Raw genomic sequence first — 27,239 nt, 5'->3', positions numbered from 1 at the left:
AGAGATTATGTACATGCTAAGTCACAATGTGTGTGTAGTGGATTGACTAATGGGCAGCTTGTGACACCCAGCTGAACTGAATCAGTGTGGTTCTGGGTGTGGAAGGCCCACCTGAGGATTGTTGCCAACAGCATAAAAAGAGAATTGAAGGGGAAGATGGTGTGCCGTTGATTCTCCTGGAGAAGCTTGTCACGCTGGTTTTCCTGATATGAGCTCAGCTGTTCTCATTGTCAGAGGAGCTCAGGTCCTCACTGTCGCTGAGGATGGCTGTGGTTCTTAGGGGGAGCTCTGGCCCATACCTCAAGCATTGCTTCCTGGTTCCAGGGCAGATTTCTGTTTGGTGGCACATATCTTCCATCCTGTTGGCACAGACTTTCTAGTTTCCACCACTGACCTTTGAGCCTTCCCAGTGCAGGTCCTTGATACAGACCTGCATGAGACATTGTCATGGGCTCTAGGCCTGAAGCTGGACTCATGAAGGACACTGCGATGGGCTCTAGGTATTCAGCTGCACTCATGCAGGAAATTGCCATGGGATCCAGGCCCTCAGCTGAATTGAGTCTTTAGTGTGTGGACAAATTTCCTGAGCTCTTTTGCATTTGACTGCTTGGGTAAATATTTTTAAATAGCCTTATAAATTATGTGTCCTGCATTTTATCTATTCCCTTATAAACTTTGACTACAACAGTGGGTACAATGTGGGTCAAACTATATTCAACCAATGAGATTACAAGTATAGCTGCTTACCTAGTATTGATCCAATAGGGAACTAGGGCATGTAGCAAGGCTGACATCATTACCCTTGGCTTATCTATGATTTCTAAAGCAGGAACATTTTGGGGAAGGGATGGGTCCACGTGTTCTGGTCACCTACCTGGATATCTAATGCATACTTGGATTTAATGGACTGGGTGGTACTAATTACAGTATAGTCTCAAGTTCTGCTTATCCCTTAGGGAAGTATGCAAGCCCGGCTATTGTGACTTTATCCTGGGGCCTTGCCTTTTTCAGATATGCTTCTAGCTACAATTCTGATATCTTTATTTTTCACTGAATTGCCAACCACATAAAAATGAAAATAAGACTGACAAAACTAGTTTTCATTTGTTAGCCAAATGAGAAAAATGATTTGCTACCCGTGAATTAATTAAATGCATAGTTAATTAAATGTATTTAATTATTACAGGTGAAGCAATGTGTGCTAAGAAAATAAATTTATTGAAGAACATTAATTTTTTGGCAAGAACAATTGCTGAAAGTATTGGGAACATTAGGAAAAGCATCAATCATTAAATTAAAAAACGACTGCAAGTGATTTTGATTTTTTTCCTTGGGTCTTGATGAGTCAGCAGGTATTACTGATAACTAGGAAAGATTAAACAAGCATTTATGCACTAGACCATTAAGCAAAAACTTGGAATAAATAACAGTTTATTCAAAGGGCCAAAGAGGGGCTGGGAATATAGCTCAGCGCCTGCCTGGCAGGCATGAGGTCCCGAGTTCGATTCCTGGTACCAAAAAAAAAAAAAAAGAAAAAAACCCAAAGGACCAAAGCTGTGTTGCCCTGATCAAGTTTCTTACCCTTTCTTTACAGCAGTTTCCTCATCTGTGAAATGATATAGGGTGGTTACACAGAGTAGTTGGGAGAAGAATTTGTTTATTAAGGCTTAGGAGGGCACAGTCTGGCACAGCTCAGAAACAGGGCATTTTTAGATAGCCATGCCAGATTCCCTTGCTTATAATAATCTGATTGGATTACAGATGTGTAAGGTTGAGGAGGTAGGTGGATCAGCAGGCCGAGTGAGGAGTCAAAAAGACTGCTCCTTGGCATCAGCTCTGCTTGAATATAGCATATTAAATGTGTTCCTAAAAATCACAAAATGCACAATTACACAATAAAACCATAAAGCATGTAGGGAAAATGAGGTACAACACTCAAAATTTCATCAGTCACTCATTTAAAAAGAAAAACAACAAAGGGATCCTAATAAAAACTGTAGTATTTTAGACATGTTAAATGGTTAAGAGCACAATATGTACACTTCACCTTGAAAAAGGTGTGTGGAAGTAGGTGCGGAAGGGCTGCTGTCTGTGACACGGTGGACAGGACAGTGCCTGAACTCTGAAGGGAAAGGGGGATGTGCGTAGTTTATGACCAGTGTGGTAAGTGGAGGAAGCCGGAAGACATTCCAGATGTCTGTGTTTTGCGTTCCTATTCAGCTTGGTTCAGCTGGGTGTAGGTTTTTGCATCTGCCTACTGTTTCTCACAGAAATGCACACAAAGGGAAATTCTGCATTATGCTTACATTGTTCCCTGTATCAATATTTCTGTGGGTTTTTTTGCATTGCATTTATAAAACAAAGGTTTACCGAACTGTGTATTAGATCACAGCTTGACTGTGTATTTCAGGAACTATACCTGAGCATGCATTAAAGGAAGTAGTTTTCTTTGGGGGAGGGGTTTAGGATTCAGCAATTAAATCTTAAATCATAGTTCTGCCTACTTGGAGGTCTTGTGCCATACCCAGGGTGACCATTCCTCTGTTTGTATCCACACTAAGAACTCCAACCATGAGTAGACCCTTCCCCTTTACCACCAGAAGTTTCTGTTGAACAATTTATAGCCATGGGAGAGCTATAATTAGCAAACCCCAGTTATGCAGAGCCTTGGGTCTGTAAAACATGAAGTTACCAGGCCCACAGCGAAAGATTATTGAGCCAAGAGAACTGTGTTCTCCCAGATTTCTGCATATCACCCCACAAACGACTGTATTAAGATACATACTGCTTCCTGGCCCTCCCTGCCAAGGTCAGAGTATACCTTGTGTGATTTGCCATAATCTCTGTTTTAAGTTATCAAGTAATTTAAATAATTTATAATTTGTTTTGTGTATCCAGGTCTTTGCCCTGGATAAAAATGGGCAAATAGTGCTTCACATATAAAAGCAGATTGTTTTTCATATTCCAGTTAAAAATTTCCATTTTAAAAAGATCTAAGTAGTTTATTCTAGAATAACATGTCAAGATTGCATGACTAGTTGTTGGATTTCTTTTTATTTGGGGCATTACCATAGAATCTGAAAAACTTTCAGGAAAGTCTGATTTTATTGGGATCAACTAGTCTATACAGATTGTCAATATTTAGTACTTCTTGGCTTAAAATACAATTACAAAAATGTGAATCAAAGTCACCTTTCAAGATAATAGACTAATTCAAAGTTGGTATTTTAGAAAAGCATTTTACTTCTAGATGACTATTTGAGAACTGCATTTGATTGAACCTCTTCACTAGTTAAATATTAGACAGGCATGCACATGCTTATTCTGGAAGTCTTGTTATGGCTTGTACCTAGATGTCCCCCCAAAGCTTCACACTGTCATAGGTGGGGCTTTTTCTTTTTTTCTTTTCTTCCGGTATCAGGAATTGAACTCACAACCTTGCGCTTGCCAGGGAAGTGCTTTGCCGCTGAGCTAAATCCCCAGCCCCAGGTGGGGCTTTTTCAGAGGTGGCTGGATGTACAGTGTGATGCTGGGATAAAGGGTGTGTGATTACTAAATTAGGCCACTGATTGGTGTGGCACAGTTCTGGGTGTGGACGATGAAAAGGCCCATCCTTTGTGTGAGTGCTACGTGCCCTAAGGGCATGTAGCCTGGATAGAATATAAAGGACAGAGAACTGTTGCTGCCTTCCTACCTTCTGTCTGCCATGAACTGTCCATCCTTTGCCATGCCACCCTGCCTCGGAGCCAGAACTCTGAAACCTCTCAAACTCCTGAGTTCAGACATGTGCACTGAAGGATATTTTAATAAATGGGTAAAACTACCATTTGGACATTTTGAAACTTCCTATTATGAAAAGGCTCAAGAAGGTTAACAAGAGATTTGAAATACATTTCTGCCAAAGCTCAGGAATATTTGAAGCTTTAAAAATCAGTAATAAGTCCTTTGCTGAATATGGTGTACTGTTTTTGTAATAAAAGGATGAAATACCCAGCATCACTTACACAACACAAACTCTCAGTGCTCACCACAGCCCTGCATGTTCTGTTCCCCTGTCCCACAAGCCTTGTTTGCAGTTAGGCTGTAAGTGCACCTTAAAATTACCCCACACTATTCACACTCTACTCTTACTCTGATTTGGCTACTCAGGGGACATGTGCTCCAGATGGCACAGCAAAAGATCGGGAACTTTTTCTTTTGGGGGCGGTAGTGGTGCTTGGGATTGAATTGACGGAGCACAATGCTAAACCCCAGTCCTTTTCCTATTTCTAATGAAGTCAATAAATTGCCAAGGCTAAACTTGTGATCTTCCTGCCTCAGCCTCTTAAGAGTGCTAGGATCATAGGTGTCACTATGCCCAGCAAGATTTAAACTTTCATAGTAAGCCACACCTCTTTAATGTTTGTTATTTGTGACATGACCTCAGTGAGAAAGGATTAGAAGCAATCATAAAGTACCTACCATGTTGAGAAAGTTTCAGGACTCTAACCCCAATGTGCTTTTCAAATTTCATCAGTATTTCATAGTAGTGCTCAATATGTGTTAAGCTTTAACACTTAGCACAAATATTTCTAAATTTTAACTTTATAAATATCAAGGTGGTTCTTTCTGTATCATAGGCATTAGAGTATTTCTTGATCCCTATCAAATTCATTATTTGTAAGGTTTTTTTTAAACATCAACCAAATTCAGGTGTTTAAATAAAAAATTTAACCAATAGTCCATTCCACTCTTACTTTACATCCAGCTTAGAGGAGGCAAAGAAATATTCTTAGAAAAAGAAGTAGGATAACCTATATTATCTTTATCTGCATGGCCCAAATCTTTGCAAATACTTTTTCTACTGGATGATAATGCATGTTTATGTGAGGAGGAAAATCCTATACTGCCTTGCAGGACAGTATTTTGTGAAAATTAAAACCCAGTAAAACAAAACAATACTCTGTATTACACAGTACTTCCCAAGGGAAGTAACACTAAACCTCAGCAGAAAGCCTAGTGATGTCACTGCTCAGAGACGGCCCCGAGGCCCTGGGATAGAACTGTCAGCCCACAACGTATGAACAGACTTCATGTGTGGATAGCAGCTACTCCTGTTTAATTCAATTTGGGTTCACACGGCTGGTCGTCCACTCCACACAGTTTTCAACAGCGAGGAGCGTGCTTGTCTTCTCTTCCCCAAGGATCACAAAGAAGTGACACACCCTGACATTTGGGAGGAGCTTTGTAAATGTTTATCAAAAGACTGAAAACTGTAAGGACAAACATAGTGAAAAGCACGTTTACTCAAGTTCCATGATCCAAACTTACTTTAAATCCACTTTAGAAATAAGAACGTAGTTTACATTAGGAAGGATACTTTGAAGATTTTTACAACAGGGCAATCACAGAAAGTCTTGTTAAGTCGCAGCACTCCAGGCACACACACTGCAAAAGCCAAGCCTTTCCTGGGGTTCAGGCTTTCAAATGACCCCCCAGCCAGGGAAGGTCAGGACCGGACTTCACGGTTCTTCCTTCTCACCACGCACCGCAGAATGTTTTCCTACAAAAACCGCGTTGTCACAAGCGTACCGACAATTCTTTCCGAATACTTCCATTATACCATGAGTCAAACAATTTGCTGGGGACTGTCCTCTGACTCTAATCACGTCATATATTGCTTCTGTGACAAAATACTTACTTCTTACATTTTAGTCATGATTTTCTGGTGTCACTGATTCCTCTATTAAGTCCCCATCATTTCACTGTAATTGCAGATGTAAACATTTAAAACTAGAAAAATTTTACCTCCAATTTTGACACTTTTGCTTCGAAAATTCAAAATGGATACGTCATGTAAAAACAAATGAGGCGCAAAACATCTCAGATGTACATGCTGATGAGAAAACACTGAAGATCATCAGCAGGGCTTTCAAGCTGATGGTCACATCATTTGATCATGGCTAAATGTTAAGACTGGAGCACAGCTGTACTGTTAGTACACAAGAATTCCCCAGAAAAGAAAAGAGAAAATCTTGGGAGTTTTGTGTGTAAATTCAGGGGTTTTCCAATAAAGAACCATTCCAACATTCTGGAAAGTGAAGGTGATTAGGGATCACTGCAGACCTGGAATATACTCAGAAGTGGAAGTTCTACCAGATCTATGCAAACACCAAAGGCACAATGAATCTGGGGTTTTCATTTTACTGTTCTTTCACATCTGACATTTTAAAGGCTCAAGGGTATTTTTAATATGAGAACTTAACTCACTTTAAAATGGAAACACATAACAAAAACATACTGCTTTCTAGAAATCTATCCTCATGGAATACAGTACCCTAAAGTAAGAGGTTTGTCTTAAAAACCAGCACGTTTACTTCTGATAAAGTAAACCCCTAGGAGAGTCTTGACAAATCTATCAGTAACTCTTTTTAAAATTTCTGATTGCCTTTCTTCAACCATGTTATTGCTAAACAGCAAAAGAATAATTATATTTCAGCTAGATTTCTTCCTCTGGAATATGGTACTTTGAAAGTTTGTTAACATTTTTAATATTTTAAAGACATGACCATGCGGAAGGTAGAGAGTGACTATCATTCCAGAGCCAGCTCTTTGAGACTACAGATACGGTTACTGTTAGGAGTATATTCATTCGTGTCTCCTACAATACTCTAGTGACAGCCTATCTGCCTTAGAAAAATGGCTACTGCTACACAACTCCGAAGAGTCACATACAGTGAGCAGATGACAAACAAGGCTTGGGCGTGCGGGGGATTTAAATGGACAGGCCACAAACAGGGTGAGTGTATGTAAGTGCTTGAACTAATGGAAACGGGGAAGGCAGATGGAACCAAACTATTCTGCCTAGCAAGGACTGGACCTGTGCAGTTTCCTATATACAGAGACAAGCGGGGCTAGGCACTTAAAAGCTTTTTGATGAAAATCTAGGGGAAGAGCCTGACCTACATTTCTTAGCACTACTATCAATAAGAACATACTTTTCATGGGAAAACATGCAATCAGACACATTACAGAGCCAAAGAGCCTAAGACTTCTGAAAATGAAATGATACAAGATTTCCAGAGTATTATATCTGGATTATAAAATCTGATGTCTTTACATTGTCATATTTGTTTAATATTAATGGTAAATATTTCATTGAAAAAAATACTAAAAAATTATTGGCAATGATATAAAGCCCTAGCTGGTACAGATATTACTGTACTAGTACCCATCTGATAAGGAAAATATCTCCATCCACACATTTATATTTTTTATTATCTGAATATCTTAAACCAATGTCCTTTAATTGCTATTCAAAGCTACTTTAGTTGTCTTGTCCCTATTACTCTATAATCAATAGTCCTTTTACAAATTATAATAACCTACATATATAAAATAAAAATCTAATGCTGTAAAAAGTCTCAAAAATGTAACGTCAGTATGATTTTCTAAAGAACTTGGCTTCATGGGATAACTTTGAACAGTTATTGCCCAGATGGATCTTTAAAAAACTTAAATATAATGTGGTAATGGTCCTAATATATCTATAAACAGAATATCACTAAAAACATTTTATTGGCATGAAATTCTAGGTTGTGTGAAATTTTTAACTCGTAAAGCCTCTTAACATAATCATGTATATTTATGTATAAAAACTTACATAAATTTTACTTTATTTAAAACATATGAAAGAGGTAATTCCAAAATCACACTAAACATAATAAATATAGAACTTGCTTTGTTAAAAATCTACAGTATACATTCAAGTAAAGGCTAAACCTCCAATGCCAACTCTATTTGGGACAAAAATTAAACATTTACAATAATCAGTTTCCTAAAAGTGCTGTTTTTAATACCTATAAAGAGGAAACTCGTTCTAGTGCTTCTGTTTCCATCCAAACATCTATACATTCCTTTATTCACAGAGCCAGATGCTTCTGTTACTAAAAATGCATATCCAAAGCTTTTATATTCTTTTAAATAGATTTAGCATTTGAGTTCTTTGGGGGAAGACAGGGAAGTCCAAACAAACAACTCAGACCTTAAATTATCAGTGATAACTCACTTTATGACACACCCTGTTTCAACTCAGATGAAGCAAATTTGATGAATATGTTAGTGAAAAAAAGTTCCCATGCACACATCTAAGGTAAGTCATCCTTCTGTACATGAGAACTGGTGTAGGTCAAAGAGCATCCGCCGTAGCAACCTTCCTGTGATCCAGGCCTGGACGCCACGCTCCACGTCTGATTTGTACATTCTCTTCCCACCTCATTTGGTTTCATTTCTTCAGGAGTTATATTCAGCACACTGATTGAACTGTTGGGAAAAGAGACGTAGAGCTTAATACTTATCCCTGCCTTCTCTTACACTGTATGCCTGAATGTCTCATGTCTCCAAGTCTGCTGTTCCTAGGCCTTGTGTGAAGTAAGTTCTGAAGATACACTGACCAAGAACATTAAAGAAAACTTTCAAAATGGCCTAATTTATCACTTTTGTCTATGCACAATCTGTCTTCCTGTTTATCTACTTATATGTATCCCTCTAGTCTACTCTGAAGCACACTGCCCAAGTGAACCTTAAGGGAGATGAACACGTAGGTTTTCAAAGCTAATGTCCCACAGGTCTCCCTTCTATCACTATCTTCTACTCCCTACGGTTTCCTTCTTTACTTGTCCATTTGTTGGTGTGTGCTCTCCCCTCAGATGAGAGAGACTCAGGTACTTAATCAGTGCCTACAAGAGTGGTTAAGACAACAGAAACTGAAGCCAGATAAAAGTCCAACCAGCCTCGAAAATGAAGGAACCTGGTTACATGATTACTTTAAAATCTATAGAGCAGAGACAACGAATACATTATCATCTGAGTCTCTCTTGTAATCTTTTTCACAAAAGCTTTTCTAAACATACATTTCTTGTGACTTTTCTTTACCCACTTGACCTTATAACACGGCAAAGCTGGAAAACATTAAGTCACTTTTAATTCTAAAATTGAAACCAACTGAAATTAGGTGAAAATTTTATTTGCACTTATTTACCAATATAGTTCGTAAAGAAACAAAAGAAATGAAACTTGCTCATAACTGTCCTCAGCTCACAATTGCAGGGAACAGTGAAAGCTGGAAATCAATCACACATGCGGGGCTAAGACAAAGCCGCAGGAAGAGGGAGAGCTTCTTGAGCCAAGTAAACAGGCTGCTACAGCTTGCAAACAGGTTGCTAGGCAGGGAGACTGAAGTTGACATCAACCTCCTGAGTGTATAAATCAAGACTCTGCAGCCCGTGGGCAGTTCCTTTCCTCCCACCCGGAGAAAGCGCTCAACCTGACCTCAGCTTTCCTGTCTTATCTTTATTTGTAAATCCTCTTGCCCTCCCCGCCCCCAACATTAAGAGCTGTGCCAGATCATGGAAGAGACCCCTACACCTCTGAGGCGTCTCTGATGAGATCAGTGATCAACCTAGTTCTGTAAGTGACTTAGTACACCAGTCACCCTGGAATCCAAAACACAGCCTTTATATAAAATTCTATTCTGCAGTGAGGCAGCAGTGAAGATGTTGTAGATTTTAGCTGCAAATACTCTAAATTATCTTGCCGTACTTTTATTATCAGCTGAATCCAAAATGCTTCAGGCACAAGAGACCCAAATTTACAAAACTATCTAAAATTAACCAACCAAGCTGTACTGCTTTTGTCTAACTCTTTTCTGTTTGTTATTCTCAGACACTAGAATAGCTTATCAGAGTTCCTTTAAACTCCCCAAATCTGTTTCTCTGCCACTAGTACTATTAGAGTAGCCCTTTGAATACAAGAAACAGAAAAGCATTTTAATAATATATTTGTGTTTATTTTTGCTATCACTGAATGTTTAGAATAGGACATATACTGTTTAAGTTCTTTACATATTATTCACACTTAGCTCACAGTACCCTGTGATACGGGTACTAAATGTTGGACTTTTGTCTTTATTAAATACAATGCCATCAAGAAATGTTTATGTCAAATATTTCAAAAGAAAAAAATTACGTGAAACAGTAAAAATTTAAAATGCTTCCCTAACTGGCTCTCCTGGCCTATATAACCGATCCCTACAATCTGTTTTCCACATAAACAGTACACTTACTAAAATTTACTTTTCTTCTTCCCTCTTCTGTTTAACAATTTCTAATACTTGTCTACTGCTCCTAGAACAGTATTTGATGTACAAGTACAGATAGTGTACTGCCTGTAATCCTAAACACTATGGGAAGCTGAGGCAGGAGGATCACAAATGTGAGTGCAGCCTGGAGAACTTAGTGACACAGCAAGACCCTCTTCAAAATAAGAAACTGCTGGGCATGGTGGCGCACGCCTGTAATCCCAGCACTCGGGAGGCTGAGGCAGGAGGACCACTGCGAGTTCGAGACCAGCCTGGGCTACAAAGTGAGCTCAAGGCCACCCTGAACTGCAGAGGGAGACCCTGTCACAAAAAAGACAAAAAAAAAAAATTAAATAAATAAATAAATAAATAAAATGAAAACGGGCTGGGGCTATAGGTCAGTGCAAAGGCCCCAGGTTTGATCCCCGATATCGCAAACAAAACAAAGTAAAATAACCAAGACTAATATATTTTAGGAAGTGAAATTCGAAATGCAGAAGTTGGGGAGAAGCAGAGTGAGCTATACAGGAAGAACACTGATCCTGAGTTAATAACTGCTGGCCCCAGGGATGAGCGGACAGTGGTTCATTATCTTATTTCCTCCACAACTGCACAGCTCTCACGTTTCTGCCTCTCCACCCCTACCTCAGGCCGCTCAGTGTCGCTCACTAACTGCACCGGCTGCTGCACACGTGCCGCGTATGTCCCAGCTTGGGGACCCGCGCTCTCCTGCAGTCCTCTTACCCAGCTCCTTGTTGCTCCCTAATGTTTACTAGAGCCCTAATCCCCCAACCTTTTCCAAGTCTAAAAATTACAAGCCTTATCCTCCTTTTAAAAGCTTCACATCGCTTTAAAGTCCAGCTACTTTGCTATTCTATTCTTGGCCCAAAGGCCAGAGGGTCTCCTCAACAAGTAGCTCCATACCAGTCTGTCAGGAGCACAGTCCAGATGTGCTACAGCTCTGACACCACTTTCTACACACTTGCCAAACTGCCGGTAGCCTGAGGCTGCTGTGTCCTACTTAAATTAAGATCACTGCTGCACTTCCCAACTCAGCCCTTCCAGTGTTCCTATTCCTCTCTACCACACTAGGAATGCTCTGTTTCTCTGTATAGTTCAAAGTTTATCTTGGAACAGGACGTGAGGTAGTGTTGATACTGTAGCTTAGAAAATGATTTAACAACTTGAGAGAGGAAAATGCTACAGTGCAAACACTGATACCAACCTATGGGTCTCCAGGGGTAGGCAGCAACCTCATTTACACTGTCACCCTTGGGGACATCTTTTTTATCAGGCAAGATGAATGGGCCCTTCTCAGTTCTCTGCCCTTCTATGCTAATGAAACAGACACACCCTAACATGTACCTTACAAAAACTGAGCAAAGAACATCTTTATATTTAATGCAAGTACTTAAAATATTAAGTGATGCTGGCAAATAAGACTGTATTTTAAATGTGAAACAAAAAGATACATATGACTTAGCTCAGAGCAGGGACCGTGGCTACCTTGCCACTGCTGTATATCCAGTACCTAGCACAAGATCTATACTGGACACCTAGAAAGTATCATAGAATGAATAAATCAGTCTACTAAATCCCTCTTCAAAACCTCAACTGCTGCGAATACCACTGATATGTCAACTTTTCCCTAGCAATGTCGAAGTTAGCAATTTGCAGAAGTATGAGCAAAGACCAAGCTTGAACAAATACCTATGTTCTGATACACAGGAACTCATCTGGCAAGAGTCTAGAGTTGGTGAAGCAGGCAGAGATTTCGTCACGTTAGATGTGCAAACTGGAGACCCATGAGACACGCTGGGGGGCTTTTTTTGCTGTGGCTTTGAGTGCACTGTACGATTGTCTTGATCAGAACCTGTTTAAAAACAAAAGAGAGTGAGAAAAAGGCGGTATATACAGCAAAGTACTAAATACAGTGAAAGTAACAGACAAGGATAATTTATTTGAATTCTGGGTGAAGTATGACAGAACAAATTAACTCTCTCTATTGCATATTCTGCAAACCTTAATGAGGATCTACTTTTAAAAATATCTCCAGATTGAGAATTTGCAAAAACTTGATACTTTCACTATAAAAGTTACTTTTACTATGCTTGGTATTCCTACCACCCCCATTTTGACTCCAGTGAATAAAATATTAAAGGTGATAGATCTTTAGGTCCAATAAGAGAACTCAAGTTGGTGGTATCCAAAGCTGTACATTAACGATCTGTATTTCATTCAAGGCAGTGTTCAGATTAAGGAGCGCGTGAAGTACTCACTTCCTGAGAAGGCACTGAGAAGTTTCACATTTTCTGAGTTCTGGTGGTCAAAGGTAGTCATATTTAAAAACTGCTGCTTCAACCAACTGGCTCGCTCTTCTTCAAATGCCTTTCTCTACCATCACAAACAAAGGAAAGAAGTAACAATCAATGCTTCAACAACCAGAGTCGCAACTTCCCATGACTTCTCTAGCTAGCTGCGTCTGCTCTCTGGCTACTGATATCAAATAAATTAATCTAAAAACTTCAAAAACTTCATTTATGCAAACTATGTTCAAAAAATAATTTTTAAAAATTCATCCAATAAACAAGTAACTATTTTCACATTAATTTTTAGTTCAGCTGAACAATGGAAAGAGGAACAGAATACTAACATTTGAACATACAGAACACAGAAAAATACATTGCAAAATCATCCGCCAAAAATAAAAACAAAAGGACTACTGACCTCATCAAACACTTCACTTGTCCCCCAGGCATCTCCCAGCACTAGGGGCGGCCAACACCACCAGGGGGCACTCACCACCCCTCTGAACAGCTGGTGAACCCGACACAACTCTCTCACCCCCAGGTCTCTCCTCCTTCCGCCCTCTCTCCCACTGCAGTTACTCTCCCCCGGGGCCCCTGGCAGAAGGATTCTAAGAGAAAGGCACTGGGATCTGGGAGTGACACAAGATTGACAAAAGTATCTTCCGGAATAGATGGGGCTCAGAAACGGCCGATCTCGCGTGCGCTCTCTCTTTCTCTGGACAGATCATTCTGGTATAAACCATTTTGTTCCCTGAGGAAAACAGCAACTGAAACAGACTTTTACAACTGCAGAGGAAATCCGTGTCAGCTACCAAATAACCAATGTTGAGACCTTCAATCATAAATATTAATACAGAATCATGGATCATCAGACATTTGAAAAACTGATAGTGTAAGTAAGAAAAAAAAAAACAAGGTCAACATAAATAATCTGGTCGGGGTAACAGATAATTCAAAAGATGGGGAAATACCTTTTAAAATGTTGTAACATCAGATTAATAAATGTCTGTAAAATAAAAATGCTATACAAGGAAAGCAAAAATTAAACTTATTAGAACTTTAAAAAAATTCTGAAATAAAACTTCAAGGGCTAACTAATAAAACTGACCCCCATTTGGTGATACACAAGATAAAAAAGAATACTGAAAATTTAGAACACAAAGTAAACCTGCAACAATATTCTAAAGGTCAAACATTTTTAAACAGGAGTTCCAGAACATGAAGAACCCACAGAGGAGAAAAATAAAAATAATATAGATTATGTTACAGTCTGGCTTCTCAGCAAAAACCAAACACTAGAAGAAATGGAATAATTCAAAGTTTTGAGGGGGAAAGGTGAAAGCCAAATTCTACACCTAGGTAAACCAATCAAGTAAGAAAGTACTTTTGGATAGTCCAGGATTCAGAATATATCATTTATGTACTATTTCTGAAAAAGTTACTTGAGAAGATATATAACACAGGAACTTCAAAGTAACCTTCCAAAGAGGAAAGCACGAGATACAAGACATATACGAACACTAGCGTGGTGTATCAGTTTATGAACTCAATTCTCTCCACAATCCTGGTTGAAAACCAAATTGGACGCTAACTGAATCAAATTTCCCCAAAAGGTCAACCCTGAACCTAGCCCCTGAATTTGACTTGGTTCCCATCCAATATGGTTTGTGACCAGAACTGTGGAAAGACTCAAGTTCATGAACCAAGGCACCACTGTAAATCTGATTCAGAAAATCACAAAGGAAGCTATGGAGAAAGTCAAATAATTCACTAGGCAATGATAATCTCTTCTGGGTGGCAGACTCTTAATAACTATATTTTCTGTGTCCAAACACATCATTTTTTTTAAGCAGAATAATACTTATGTAAGCATAGTGCAGTCATTGTTTTCTGCTTTTCAACCTTTTAGTCTCAACTTTCCAGTAAGTACTTATACCTGGATTGTATTACAGGACGGAATACGAATGTGGTAACACCTGACAATAAGACAGTAACAAAAATAGTAAAGGGGAAAGAGGTAAAACCAGGATAACCATAAGAATTTCCTCATCTCTCACTGCAGAGATTAACTGACACCATCTGAATTTGAATAAACATTAAACAAAAGCACTGCATATGCTTAAAGTAAAAAAAAAAGTGCACCCAGAAAAATATAAATTAACAATATCATGAGGAAATAGATGTGGAAGAATGTAGGGTAAGAGAGGAACTATACAGGGACTAAATGTTTTTAATCTTTCACAGCAGATAACAAATGGACTAATATCGAGGCCAAAAAAGTTAAAATCCTATACATTAAAGTTAAGGGGACGTCCCAGAATTGCCAACACAAACATTTAACAGCAGTTCCCGCTAAGAAATAAAACTGGGGAAACACAAGGTGGATGTTTCCTCATTTTGTAGCTTTTTCTATGGCTTGAGTTTAAAAAAAAAAGTTCAGACATTACTTTTATAATTTTTGAAATGGCAACATGCAGGCCATATACTGCTCTAAAAACCAAGAAGTATAGAAGTATACAGTATATAGTATAGAAGTATACGTGTGTTTCTGCATGTTATGTACATATACATTTAAATGAATAAATCCAAACTATTAGCTGTTAAGGCATACATTTCTCAATGAGGGATTATAGAGGGGGATTGTTTTTTTTTTTTTTTTACTGTACTTTCATTTTAAAAAATAAACAAACATGCTTTTTTACTGTCTTCTACACCATAACTAGCAACAGTGGATAAATGACAGAAGCCCAAAGGAGATCTCTTATGTGAAACTAAACAATCTAAACTAAACTAAAGAAAGCCATTCACAATTTCTTTTTACATTGCAGTTCCCAAATCAGGGGGAAAAGATACCATTGTGTAACAGCTTATATGACTGATCTTCCTTCAGTTTAAGGTTATTTATGAGATAATCAGTAAAGGGCTTATGAGAAAAAGTGGACAACAAAGAAGCAATTCTAAGTAGAACTAGCAGAATTTCTACTGAGGCTCACCAACCCCAAGCCCCAGAGTTTGCAGAAGCACAACTGTTTACAATACCTCCAATCCTAGGCGAATAGCTGCTTCTGTAAAGCTTCGTCTTTCTCTCTCAAAATTCTTTTTTTGCTCTTTAAAAAGGGACCATTCTTCTTTAAGGCGCTCCTTTTCTTCCAACAAATAACAATCTCGGAATAGTGAAGTGGTATCATCATCACACGCGGTAGCGAGCTGCTGCTATTAATTTTAAAACATAGTAAGTTCCGGGGGATCCCTGCAACACTCCCTCAAGTTGAAATCAAAGCCAAAGAACACGGGTCAAACTGGATGGCAAGGACAGAAATTACAAAGAATCACCAAGTCAAATGAAGAGTTCCTTTCTCAAATGCTACTCCATTCGCAAAGCACGAACTATTTAAGAATGGAATGCAATGTATCTGCTAGCGGAGAACTTAGTTTAGTTTTAGAAAATGTCAAATATGTAGACCTTATGATATTAAAGAATAAAAATCTAGTAAGATTTAGTGAAATTCTGGCCTTTCAGAGGGTAGAGCAGCATTAAAAGGCAATTCGCATTTACCTGTAAAAGTTGCTGCTGCGTTTTAATCATTTCTTTACACTGTTGAATTTCCAACTCCAGTTTCTCAGTTTCTTGTTCATGGTCTTGTCGTGATATTACGTCTTTGTCATTGAAACCTTCTAAGTGCACCTTTGAAACTAACCCAAACCCGTTAAGTTGACACCTTTTACAGCCACCATTACTTTTTGTGTATACTTAAAAATCAAGGCTCTTAGAATTATTGTAGACTCTCACAGGTTTTCTAAGAGGTAGTTCTTTCCTTCCCATATGCTATGATAAAATTGCATTATTGTTAACACAGATGAAACTTTTAAAGGCAATGCAAGTGTAAGCTCACAACTCTAAATCTATATGCTTTTTGGGAATAAATGGTATCATCAAAAATGAGGTCTACTGCCAACATTTAATTTGTAATGCGTATGTTTTCAAGAAAGTGCCTGGAATTTGGCTATTTTCGCAGAAGAATGTTCATAAAAATTCATAAATTATGTTCTTGCTGATACTACTTCAAAGATCAGTGCAGTACTATAAACCTTGCTCTCTCACATTACATTAACAAATACCACATCCAGACGTACTTGCCATTAACTAAGAGGCAATGATGACCGCAATGAGTAAATTACATGTAAGTGAACACTGTGACTCTAACAACAATTTCTGTTGATGCTCTTCACTAGTTTAAACTAGCAGTGAGTTCATTATTTGAACAATTTAAAATAAATTTTCTTTAAATGAACAATTTCCTGAGCAGACTCTTAATTTTCCTGACTTAAAAGCATGCAAATTTTATTTAACAAATTTAGAATACAAAATATTAGGGATATACTCTTCAACAGAGACCTACATATAAGAGCAGGTGACAATGTGTACTACAATGTTAAATGAAAACAGCACACTGAATAAAACAGATGTACGAGATAATTTAAATTTTTCTATGATTAAATAAACATTTCACAAATCCATACAGAAAAGGCTAAAAAAGACAGCCACCAAACTGTTAAGTGCTACATACGGGGAATGGAAATATACTTTCTTGATATCTGGCAAAGAATATCTATTATTTTAAAATAATTTTAAAATTATTATTTATTTGTAACTTAGTAATATGCTAGGATGTGGAATTGGAGAAAGGGTCATCTTTAACTATATGATAATGAATGGAGTTCAAGATTTAGTAAAAGACCTCAGTTCTCTATAATTATATGCTGCATTCACAGCACATGGATACATGACATCCTTTTTTCATAGACATAGTTTTTCTAAGAGCAAAGTATATTTTTCATATTCAAGTTCAAATTTCACAGTAAAAACTAAGGAAAATCTTGCTTTGAAACACCAACTGAGCTACAAATTTCAGGTCTGAGCCCATACTATGGCTTTCCAAGAGAGTGAAAATCTAACAGGTTACTGTTACAACTCACTTCACAGGCCGTGCGGCAGTAGTTACCTTGGTTGTCAAGTTTTTCTACATGACTTTTCAAAATTCTCCACTGTTTTCTGATGCTGTTTGTAAGTTGCTCTCTCACAGTTTCACAGGAAAGGTCCCACATACTCTCTCTACTCAGTTCCCCGGCATCTTCTTCAACATCAGAGATAACCTACAAATGAAGAAAGAAAAATGAAAACCAGTCTCTTAAAGTGGCTTTATGTCCAGATGGTAGTCATTAGATTGATTACCACAGAATCCTACTGAAATCATTTTTGTGTTGTATCTTACTATTACACAACCCAGTACTTTAGATATCTTGAGGAAAAAGTAGTTAACATTGAAGATAGAAACTTGCCAATTCAAATCTCTTCAACCCTGAATGTGAATCCAAGTAATGACAAAGGCATGGAACTGTCTGTGAAAGAGATATTCATTATCCATCTAATGCTACATCGGAACTGTTATGGTTTACCTAGATGTCCCCCAAGGATTCATGAGTTCATGGGTGGAGCTTTGGGGAGAGAACTGCACCATGGGGTGGTATCACTGACTTTGTAGAAGGTGGTAGGGCTTGGTGGGAAGAAGCAGATCACGGGGGTGTGCCTAGTGGAAAGGTGTATCTCCCTCCTCTGCTCCTCCCTTCTCTCTCTGTTTCCTGGCCACCATGATGTGATCAGTTCTACTCCACCAGACCCTTCCGCCATGCCTGTCTTAGAGCTGGCCAACTATGGACTAAAACCGTGAGCCAAAATAAACTTTTCCATTACATTGTGGGTGTGGGGTATCGCATCTCAGCAACAAGCAAGTGATTAAGACATAGATTTAGAAGAAGATTATGTGTTATGCAGCCAAGAGGCTGAACTGAGACTTGGAATTAGATAAAGTTGTTGTTGATCCTTGGCTCTTCAACAAATAAACTCGGAATAATTTCAAAAGTAAAAGCAACTACTTATTCTATTTTCCTCATATGATTTTTAGACAGCTAGGGATGTTTTTCTCTCTATTGCACAAAGACATGAAATCACAGGAAAATATAGTGAATTTTAATGGCACACTATTATAGAGAAAAAAGGCAGGATAAAGAATATGGGGAAACAATCCAAAAACACACAAGTCATAACAACCTGCCTCTAAATAAAACAATCCTAACTTATTCTGAATATTCAAGAAGGTAGGCAGATAAGCTTTACTAATATGAACAAAAAAGTTCTTGCTGGGGAAAAACAGTAGGCAGAAGATGAAAGGAAAGAAGGGCTGACTAGGCTGCTCCCACATGCAGATGCAGCAGGAATGAGGGAGAAACTGAGTCAGAAGACCTGTCAATGGTCTGAGGTCAGCAATGGCCTAAGAGAGCACAAGGTCCTCAAGGCAAAGCAGGCAGGGAAGTGCTCAGCATGTGGCTGTGACTCTGGTTCTCACCCATCCAGCTTCAAGACAGGTCTGCCAGTAACGCTTCCAAGGAACCACATATTCTCTTACACACATCTTAAAGCCTGTCAGAATACAGGCTGAGCATCCCTTACCTGAAAAGCCTGGGGCCTGAAGTGTTTCAGATTTTGCAATATTTGCGTACATATAATGCGGTATCTTAGGGATGGGACACAAGTCTAAATACAGAATTCATTTGTGTTTCATATACACCTTATAAATACAATGTGAAGGTAATTTTTGTTTTGCTTTTTGAGACTAAGTCTTGCTATTTAGAACACATTATGTAGCCCACACTGGCCTGGAACTTCTAGTGATCGTTCTGCCTCAGCCTCCTGAGTGCTGAGATTTGGTGTACACCACCTTGCCCAGCTAGCATGAAGGTAATTTTATATATATTTGAGTCTGTGTTTTGACTATAACTTGTCATATGAGGTCAGATGTGAAATGTTATACTTGTAGCATTATATTGGTACTGAAAAAGTTTCAAATTTTTATAGCAATTTAGATTTTAGATAATTCAGTTTAAGAATGCTGAACCTGTACAACAAATCTGTTCAAAAAATAATACAATAGGTATTGTGAAAGAGGAAGAAAATGCTCAAAAGGAAAGAACAACTGGAATGGAGAAAGGAAGGGAAAATTAAGATATAGATATATATAGGTATATATACACACACAAGATAGCTAAGATAATTGTATTACTAATTTCTATTCATTCATTGAAAGGAACAGTTAGTGCTTATACTGTTTGATCAATTTTGCATGCCTCTATCTTGTAGTCTAAGCAATTATTTTGAAGGTAACAATATACAATATAAAAACCACTGTTAATTTCCTATCATCTTGTTTTGAAATCCTGTACCATTTTTATTGTTTTCTCTCTTTACAATAAAAAAAAAATTAATAATGACCATATGTTTTCCAGGTTGAATAAAAGTCTCTCACCATAAGATGAACATGAAACATGCACATCACATGAATTTGAGTCTGTGTTTGGCTATGCACAAGTGAGCCACAGAATGACTACAACATGGTGCTACCCAGGTGATCCAAGGCTACACCTTACTCCCTCTACTATAATGCTCCACAGTCTTTCCTCCAAAGGAAGAATAGTTGAATTAAATTTCAAGGGAAAAATTAGCTGGACAAGTGGATCTTTTAAAAACCAAAAATATTTAAGAAATGATTTCTCCAAATGTAAATATTTGAATTATGAAGAATTATACAGGCTACTACTCACAGGCTGAATAGTAGAGGCAACTGATCATTTTGACAGAGATCTTGATTTATTACCCACTTTAGCTGACTGAAGCTGGCCATGAAAGGTTAGTAACAGACAGGCCAAAAACTAAACAAATCTCCCAAGTAATGTAAATCACGCTGCCTCGTAGGCCCCTGGAGGGAGGGCCTCTGGCGCATGGGGAGCCACGGGCGGGGAGCGCCGGTCTTCTGACCGGCAGCTCACTCCCTGCCTTGTAGGCCCCTGGAGGGAAGGCCCCTGGCGCACAGGGAGCCATGCAGCCGAGAGTGCTGTGGCGCACCGGCGTTCAGGCCGGCCGCTGCTGCTCAATTGAAAACTATCATGACACAGAGAAACAATTACACAATTGGTCCACCATGCACCGGCTGCCGATGCCCACCTAAGGACGTGTGTGAATCATTCAAACATGGAAAAAACCCTGGGAATACATGCTATACAATGGGCCACTCTTGCTCCTGCCATTGAGAACCAGAAAGGTCCCGAGTCAGCAGAGAAGCAGCTGCTGAACAAGGACTCGGAGAACATGAGAATGCAGACTAAGCCCGAGGGGTCAGAGGTCCTATGGACTGTGGTCATGAGAGCTGCTTGGAAGCTGTAAACCAGGAGGACCTTGCACAATACATGTGGAGACTCCCTGGAAGCCATTCTTCCCCTGATGGTACAGGCTGTGGTGGAGCTCCGGAGAAGCCTGCAACAGGATTCCTGCTGCCTGTGCTGACAGTTGGGGAGAGGACACTAACTGGTTGTGGGGTCCCAATGCGATGGTAGGCTGGAGAGAAAGCGCTACAAAAAATGGCCCCAGATGGCTCACTTGATTTTTGACAACTCTTAGGCTGTAACTACTTGTTAGATCCTTCTTGCGTATCTCTGTCTTCCTGAGAAACCACTTCAAAGATACCAACATGTATTACAGCAGTCATTGATATTTTCCTACTAATCTATCCATAACTCTGTAATGTTTGTATTGTTCCTATCCTATTTCATAAATAGATGCATGTTTATTATTATGTGTTTCCTACAACAACCATTGAGAATAGTAAATGATTATTCAATTGGTTACTCATGTATAGTTCTATTTATTTTCTTTCAAAGATACCTAAGCAGAGTACAACAACTATTGATAATCTTCTGCCTCTTTTGTCTGTAACTCACTATTATTTGTCTATTTGTTTTCCTGAGAAACTATCTTGTACATAACAATATGTAAAACAATAACCATTGATAATTTCCTACCACTTTGCAATTTGGTAAGCACCCCCCATTATTGTTATCCTTTTCTTACTCTTTAAAAAAAATGTAAATCACGCTTATCTTAAAAAGGTATTAGTGAAAGTTAAAAACTGATAAAGTGACTGACTTTGAGAGAAAATGTTAACTAAATACAAAAGGTCAAACAAACATCATGCTGGAGAGAGTAAAAATAGTATTCTTGGCTTTAGTTATCTCAGTCAACCAAGATCCAAAAATACAGTACATGAGAACAATAAGATATTTTGAGGAAATAACATATAACTTTTATTACATTATATTGTTGTTATTGTATTTTGTTATTAATTATTGCTACTAATCTCTTACTACGACTAATAAGTAAATTAAATTTTCTCGTAGGTATATATGTATGGAAAAACAAGATTTTAGACAGCAGAGTATACACAGCGTTCAGTACTACTTATAAGTTCAGGCAGCATGGGGGTCTTGGCATGTGTGCAACCCCAGTGGATGAAGGGGCCTACGGGATTAAAACACTAGTTTAAGACTTTTTTCTTGTGGCGCTGGAGACTGAACACAGGGGTATATCCTCAGTATATACCCTGCACTGAGGTATATCCTCAGTCCTTTTTTATTTTGTATTTCTGGGCTTGAACTGGGGACCCTCCTGCCTGAGCCTGGCAGCACACTGAGATTACAGGTGTGCATCACCATGCCCAGCTAAAATCAATTTTTAAGGAAGTAAAAAAGTAGGAGGTGAACGGGCTTACCAGTTGGTCTGATCTGTAATCCCACAAAATGAACAATCCTCAAATACAGGTTTAAAGAAAAAAATTCTCATGACTCACTGCTGATGAGCACTTTGTCATGATTATTACTTTCTTATTTTAATCACTAATGTGAACTTGTTGGAACCCAGAATTTAAACTTACATGAAAATTAATTAAGTAAAAAGAACCTTCACCATGACATTAATTTTCCAGCTTCACAATGATATTCCCTCTGCATCCAATGCTCTTCTCACACCTTTTACCTCAGAAACATCCACTGATTTTGTTAAGAACCAGCTCAACTGTCATCTCCATGATGTCTTCTTTGATCGTGACTGCCACACTAACTTCTTTTCCCTTTGCACCCTATCACAGTATTAAACCGTGCAGTCATCTCTCCATGTCAGTCTCTCCCAGAAAAAGCTTTTTTTGGATACAGGGTCTCACTATGTAGTTCAGGCTGGCCTTGATCTCACTATGTAGCCCAGGCTGGCCTCGAACTCACAGAAATCCTCCTGCCTCAGCCTCCCGAGTGCTGGGATTACAGGTGTGCACCACCATTCTCAACAATTTAGAAAGAGCTTCTTGAGGGAACAAGTCAAAATCCTTTTAGGTTTTTCTTTCTACAAACAAGAACAGAATGAACACTCAATAAATGAGTGGGGGGCTGGGGATTTAGCTCAGTGGCACAGTGCCTGCCAGGTAAGTGCAAGGTCATGAGTTCGATTCCTGGTACCGGAAAAAAACCAAAAAGAATAAAAAAATAAATGAGTGGACTGAATGCTTACATGGTTCCTAAAGTCAACAAAAATTTCACTCTGAAAAGTAGAATACTGATACTTAAACAAGTAAAAATTGGTACTGTGGTTATGAGTGTGAACTTTATAGGCAGACCTGATTCTGTGCAACACACAATTAGGCAGACTAGTTCTGCCATGTGTCACACTGGGTTGGTTAACTATTGTGCCTGTTTCCTCATCTACAAAGTGGGGGTAATTACACTATATGGGGACAATCAGATTGAAGTAATTTGTCATATACTATATGAAATAACATAAAATGAGACAATGCTTATGAAGTGTTTATCACAGTGCTTGCTTGGCATGGACGAAGTCCTCAGAAGATTATCTCCAATGTTTCCCACGGTGTGTCTGGAAAACATAGGGACACATATAGGGGAAATTTTGTTGTTTCAGCGACTGGAGATAGCATAGCATTGAGCGTCCAGTTTCAAATTTCGATAGTTTTCCTTTCGTTTCACAATGTCTATCATACCTCTCCTAGTTTTTATTCACTCTTTCAGGTTCTTACACTAGTGAGACAATATGTTGCTTACACATGCAGCTCTGATTTATTTCACTTATGAGTATGGTCTCTAGTTGTGACCATTTACCTATAAAAGCCTCAAGTTCATGTTTTTTTTATATAGCTGAGTAATATTCCATTATATAAAAGTACTACAATTTTTTTATCCATTCCTCAGTGGATGGACATTTGGGTTGCTTCCACAATTTAGCAATTACAAATTGCACCACTATGAACATAGGTGCACATATACCACTGTGATATGAAGTTTTCAGATCTTCTGGGAAAATACCTAGAAGGGGAATAGCTGGGTTGAATGGGACCTCTAGACCTAGTTTGCTGAAGAATCTCCAAACTAATTTCCACAGTGGTTTCACCAGTCTACATTGTAAAACGAAAGGAAAATGCTCAAAAGTAAAGGGCAACTGGGGTGTGGGAAAAGAGAAGGGAAAGAAGGGGAAATTATGCATGTATGTATATACAGGATAGCTAACATAGTTGTAATATGATTACTTTTTGATCAATATTGCATGTCTCTGTTTTCCTGAGAAACCACTTTGAAGATATCAATATGTAATGTAACAACCATGGTTAATTTCCTACCACTTTGTCTGTAACTCTGCATTGTTTGTATTGTTCTTATGCTGTTTTGTAAATGGATGTCTGTTTGTTAATATGTTTTCCTTCTTTTATCTGTAAAATAAATTTAAAAAAGGATATCAACAGTGCACATACCTATCCATGCCTTGATTGTTCTAGTCAGTGATCCGAAGACCATCTTAGAGAGAAAAGGCTACTTACAGTTCCTGTACTCTCATCTGCTTTTTCTCTAGGTTTCTTCTTTTGGGGAGAAAGAAGCGAAATCATTTCCTTTTTCATTTGCTGAAGAACCTTCTTAAGTTCAGCATTTTCCATTAGGATTTGTTTCTGACGGTATTCATAATCATTCAAGAGAATTTTATACATTTCGTCTTCATTCCTGAGAAAGAAACTGTCATTACAGAGAGGCAATGGAGAAAGCAAAGTTTGACTACTGACTCAGCAGAGTAGACTTTACCTGGCTTCTGTTTTACCAGTCCTCCAGGAGCCCCTTTTTCCATCAGCTCTGCCCACGTAGTTTAGAACGTCCATGGCTGCAAATGTGAACACACAAAACGAATTCTTATCACACATATTCAAAAGTCTAACGCACTCTACAGACTAGGGATGTGAGTTCATCTGGTGTACAGGATGAGATGTGGGGCCAAAAGGCCTAATTTCAAGTTGTGATTCAACTGCTTACAAGCACTGAGAAATCTCAGTGAACTTATCTTACTGCTAAGCTCATTTTTCATCCAGAGTTGTTACGATTGAAAGAAATAAGGTTAAGGCACTTAATACAGGAGAGGTGAGCGGAGTAAGCATTTAATAATGTTACTTTATCATTTTAATTATCAAGGGTTGGCAAACTATAGCCTGCAGGCCAGCTACCTAATTCTGTAAATAAAGCTTGACAGAAACACAGTCACATCTACTTGTGTACATATTGTCAGTGGAGACGTCTCTACAATGGCAGAGGCAGTAAGTGTAAAAAACACACAAAGACCCCACAATCAAACATGTTTACTGTTTGGGCCTCTGCAGAAAAGGTCTCTCATGCTCTGTCAACACCACTATCACCCCATCAGCATCTTCAAAGAAGTCCAACTCCTGACAATAGATGGATGCATTTGGTATAAGAAGGAAACACGATGAGAATAAGTTATTGCAACTCTAGTGCTAATGAAATCATCATAAAAATGTTACTCCCGGGGGCTGGGGATTTAGCTCAGCGGCAAAGCACCTGCCTGGAAAGGGCAAGGTCGTGAGTTCGGTTCCCAGTACCGGAGAAAAACCAAAAAAAAAAAAAAAATAAATTAAATAAAATAAATAAAATAAATAAATAAATAAATAAAAATGTTACTCCCAACTGGGAGTGGAACAGGAAACATCTATACCCCCAAATGTAAGCGGTCAGTTTCTAGAATTCAGTCTTTAGTAAATGACTCTAACTAGATGTTATATTTTGTGCTTTCAGCATTTCATCCTGCTCCTGTAATTTTGTTCTTTCCTTCATGGACAAACACTATGATAACTGACCTTAAAACTAATGATTACCCACATGAGTAAGACTTACCTACTCAGAATACCTAAACATTTCCAAGCTTGTCTTTTTTTTTTTTTCCTTCAGTACCGGAAATCGAACTCACGACCTCGCGCTTGCCAGACAGGCGCTGTGCCCCGAGCTAAATCCCCAGCCCCTCCAAACTTGTCTTAACTATGATTACACCTTCACTTTCGACCTTTCAGGAATTTTAAAAATAAAATATCAGATAAATACAACAGTTCTGCTGCACGAGATACCAGTAATGCGGGCGACAGTGAACTATGTGCTCACAGCAGGCAGAGCCCACAGAAGAGCCAAGCACGTGCTCATCAGCTGTTGCTGAAGTCCAGGTTCAGGTTAGCGAAGACAGGAGTGCAGCTCTCCAGTGTGGGTCAGAAGACTGCCTGTAATTCACTCAGGAAGCACTCTTCAATAAATAAAATCCCCACACTTCTCATTCCCTGGTCCACGTCAAGCCAGTAAAACTGTTTTGCATACCTCTACTTCTGTGTGCCGCTTAAATTTTTAAAATCTATTCTATTTACTTGAAATAATAGACATACTTGCATGAATAGTTGTAGATTAAAGTTTTCAGAAGAACAATACCACAAAGAAGTATCCACTGGACATTAACACAGTTTTACAGTACATCTTTGACTTGTAGCTTCAAAAACACACAGCTAACCTCATTGAAAGGAACTCAAACTCACATGAATGACTTGGTCAGATGAAAAATTTTATGAAGTTAACTCTAAAATCCTACTGCTTTTGATATTCAAAAACACATTTCTGATGCTTAATATTTGCTGTGGACAATTAGAGTGTCTGTCCTCGGGCTTAGCCTTTCCTCTGTGGATCAATTTTATACCTGTCATATTAAATATATGCAACTTACGAGGAAAACCTAAATGACTTGGTTTTTACCAACTTTCTACATTTCCAGTTTACATGGATAGACGCCAACTCAAATCAACTGTATAAAGCGTGACAGTAACACTCGTGCACAATATATTTACACTTACCTCTCAGGATTTATTCTCTTAGCTCACCGATTTGCCAGCTGCTTACCTATTTTTTTATCCTTTTTGCTCATAACAAGCTGATGCAGACGTTCCTTTAGTTTATTGTATTCACGCTCTTTTCTTTTCATATCATGATTATACTGAGTAGCTCGACTTGCAATGATATTTTGTAATTTTTGTACCTGAAAAAAATATTTTCTATCAAATGAGGTTAAGTCCAGTTGAAATTCACAAATTCACCTTCCCATATAATAGGTTAAAAATTCTAGGATGAGTCTTCCTTCAGTGTAAACTGTTTCTGAAAATATCATTATGTTAATCAGTTTTTATTATTTAATTCTAAAATTTCTAATTTTAATTCTAAATTTACCTTCTACACTTTTACCTTTGGAAACTCTTAGGAAAGTATCAAAATGAATAAAGCTTTGTTTGAAATAAATAGGATTCATTGGCCATTTTTAGTGACCTCCTTCTACGGTCACCTTGCAGTCACTTTCTTTAGTGTACTAGGAACTAACTGCAAGGTGTAATAGCCAGTGGCACATGGCAGCAGGTAACCAGGGTCATTCCCCTCTGATCATTTGCTGAGTGCCTACGTACGTGTCAGTCACTGGTGGTCAAAGTTTGTATCTACTATGACTTCATAGGCAGTTCTTGATGGGAAGTATGTTTTATCCTACATAGCCATTCTCAATCCCTGCTAGA

General features: G+C 38.4%; 1 protein-coding gene across 3 annotated transcripts in view; it reads right to left on the bottom strand.

The window, feature by feature from the left end:
- Positions 1 to 5,075: 5,075 nt before the first annotated feature.
- The window catches only part of Ssx2ip (synovial sarcoma, X breakpoint 2 interacting protein), a gene marked incomplete at its 5' end in the record, with an annotated part of 46,766 nt that continues 24,602 nt past the window's right edge, over positions 5,076 to 27,239 (bottom strand). Inside the window, 10 exon segments of one of the 3 annotated variants that reach the window (XR_260961.2) lie at positions 5,219 to 5,542; positions 8,048 to 8,301; positions 11,828 to 11,990; positions 12,397 to 12,511; positions 15,466 to 15,639; positions 15,983 to 16,119; positions 17,430 to 17,580; positions 24,189 to 24,366; positions 24,445 to 24,520; positions 26,581 to 26,716. Coding sequence is in view for 2 of the 3 variants with exons in the window: in XM_005385153.2 (XP_005385210.1) it covers positions 8,127 to 8,301; positions 11,828 to 11,990; positions 12,397 to 12,511; positions 15,466 to 15,639; positions 15,983 to 16,119; positions 17,430 to 17,580; positions 24,189 to 24,366; positions 24,445 to 24,520; positions 26,581 to 26,716 (1,305 nt within the window). 3 annotated transcript variants of the gene reach the window in all.

The sequence above is a fragment of the Chinchilla lanigera genome, unplaced genomic scaffold (assembly GCF_000276665.1).
Source record: "Chinchilla lanigera isolate Chin_1 unplaced genomic scaffold, ChiLan1.0 scaffold00022, whole genome shotgun sequence".
NCBI classification, from domain to species: domain Eukaryota; kingdom Metazoa; phylum Chordata; class Mammalia; order Rodentia; family Chinchillidae; genus Chinchilla; species Chinchilla lanigera.
Note: the sequence above shows the minus strand (reverse complement) of the source record. Positions and strands in the feature narration are given on the sequence as shown.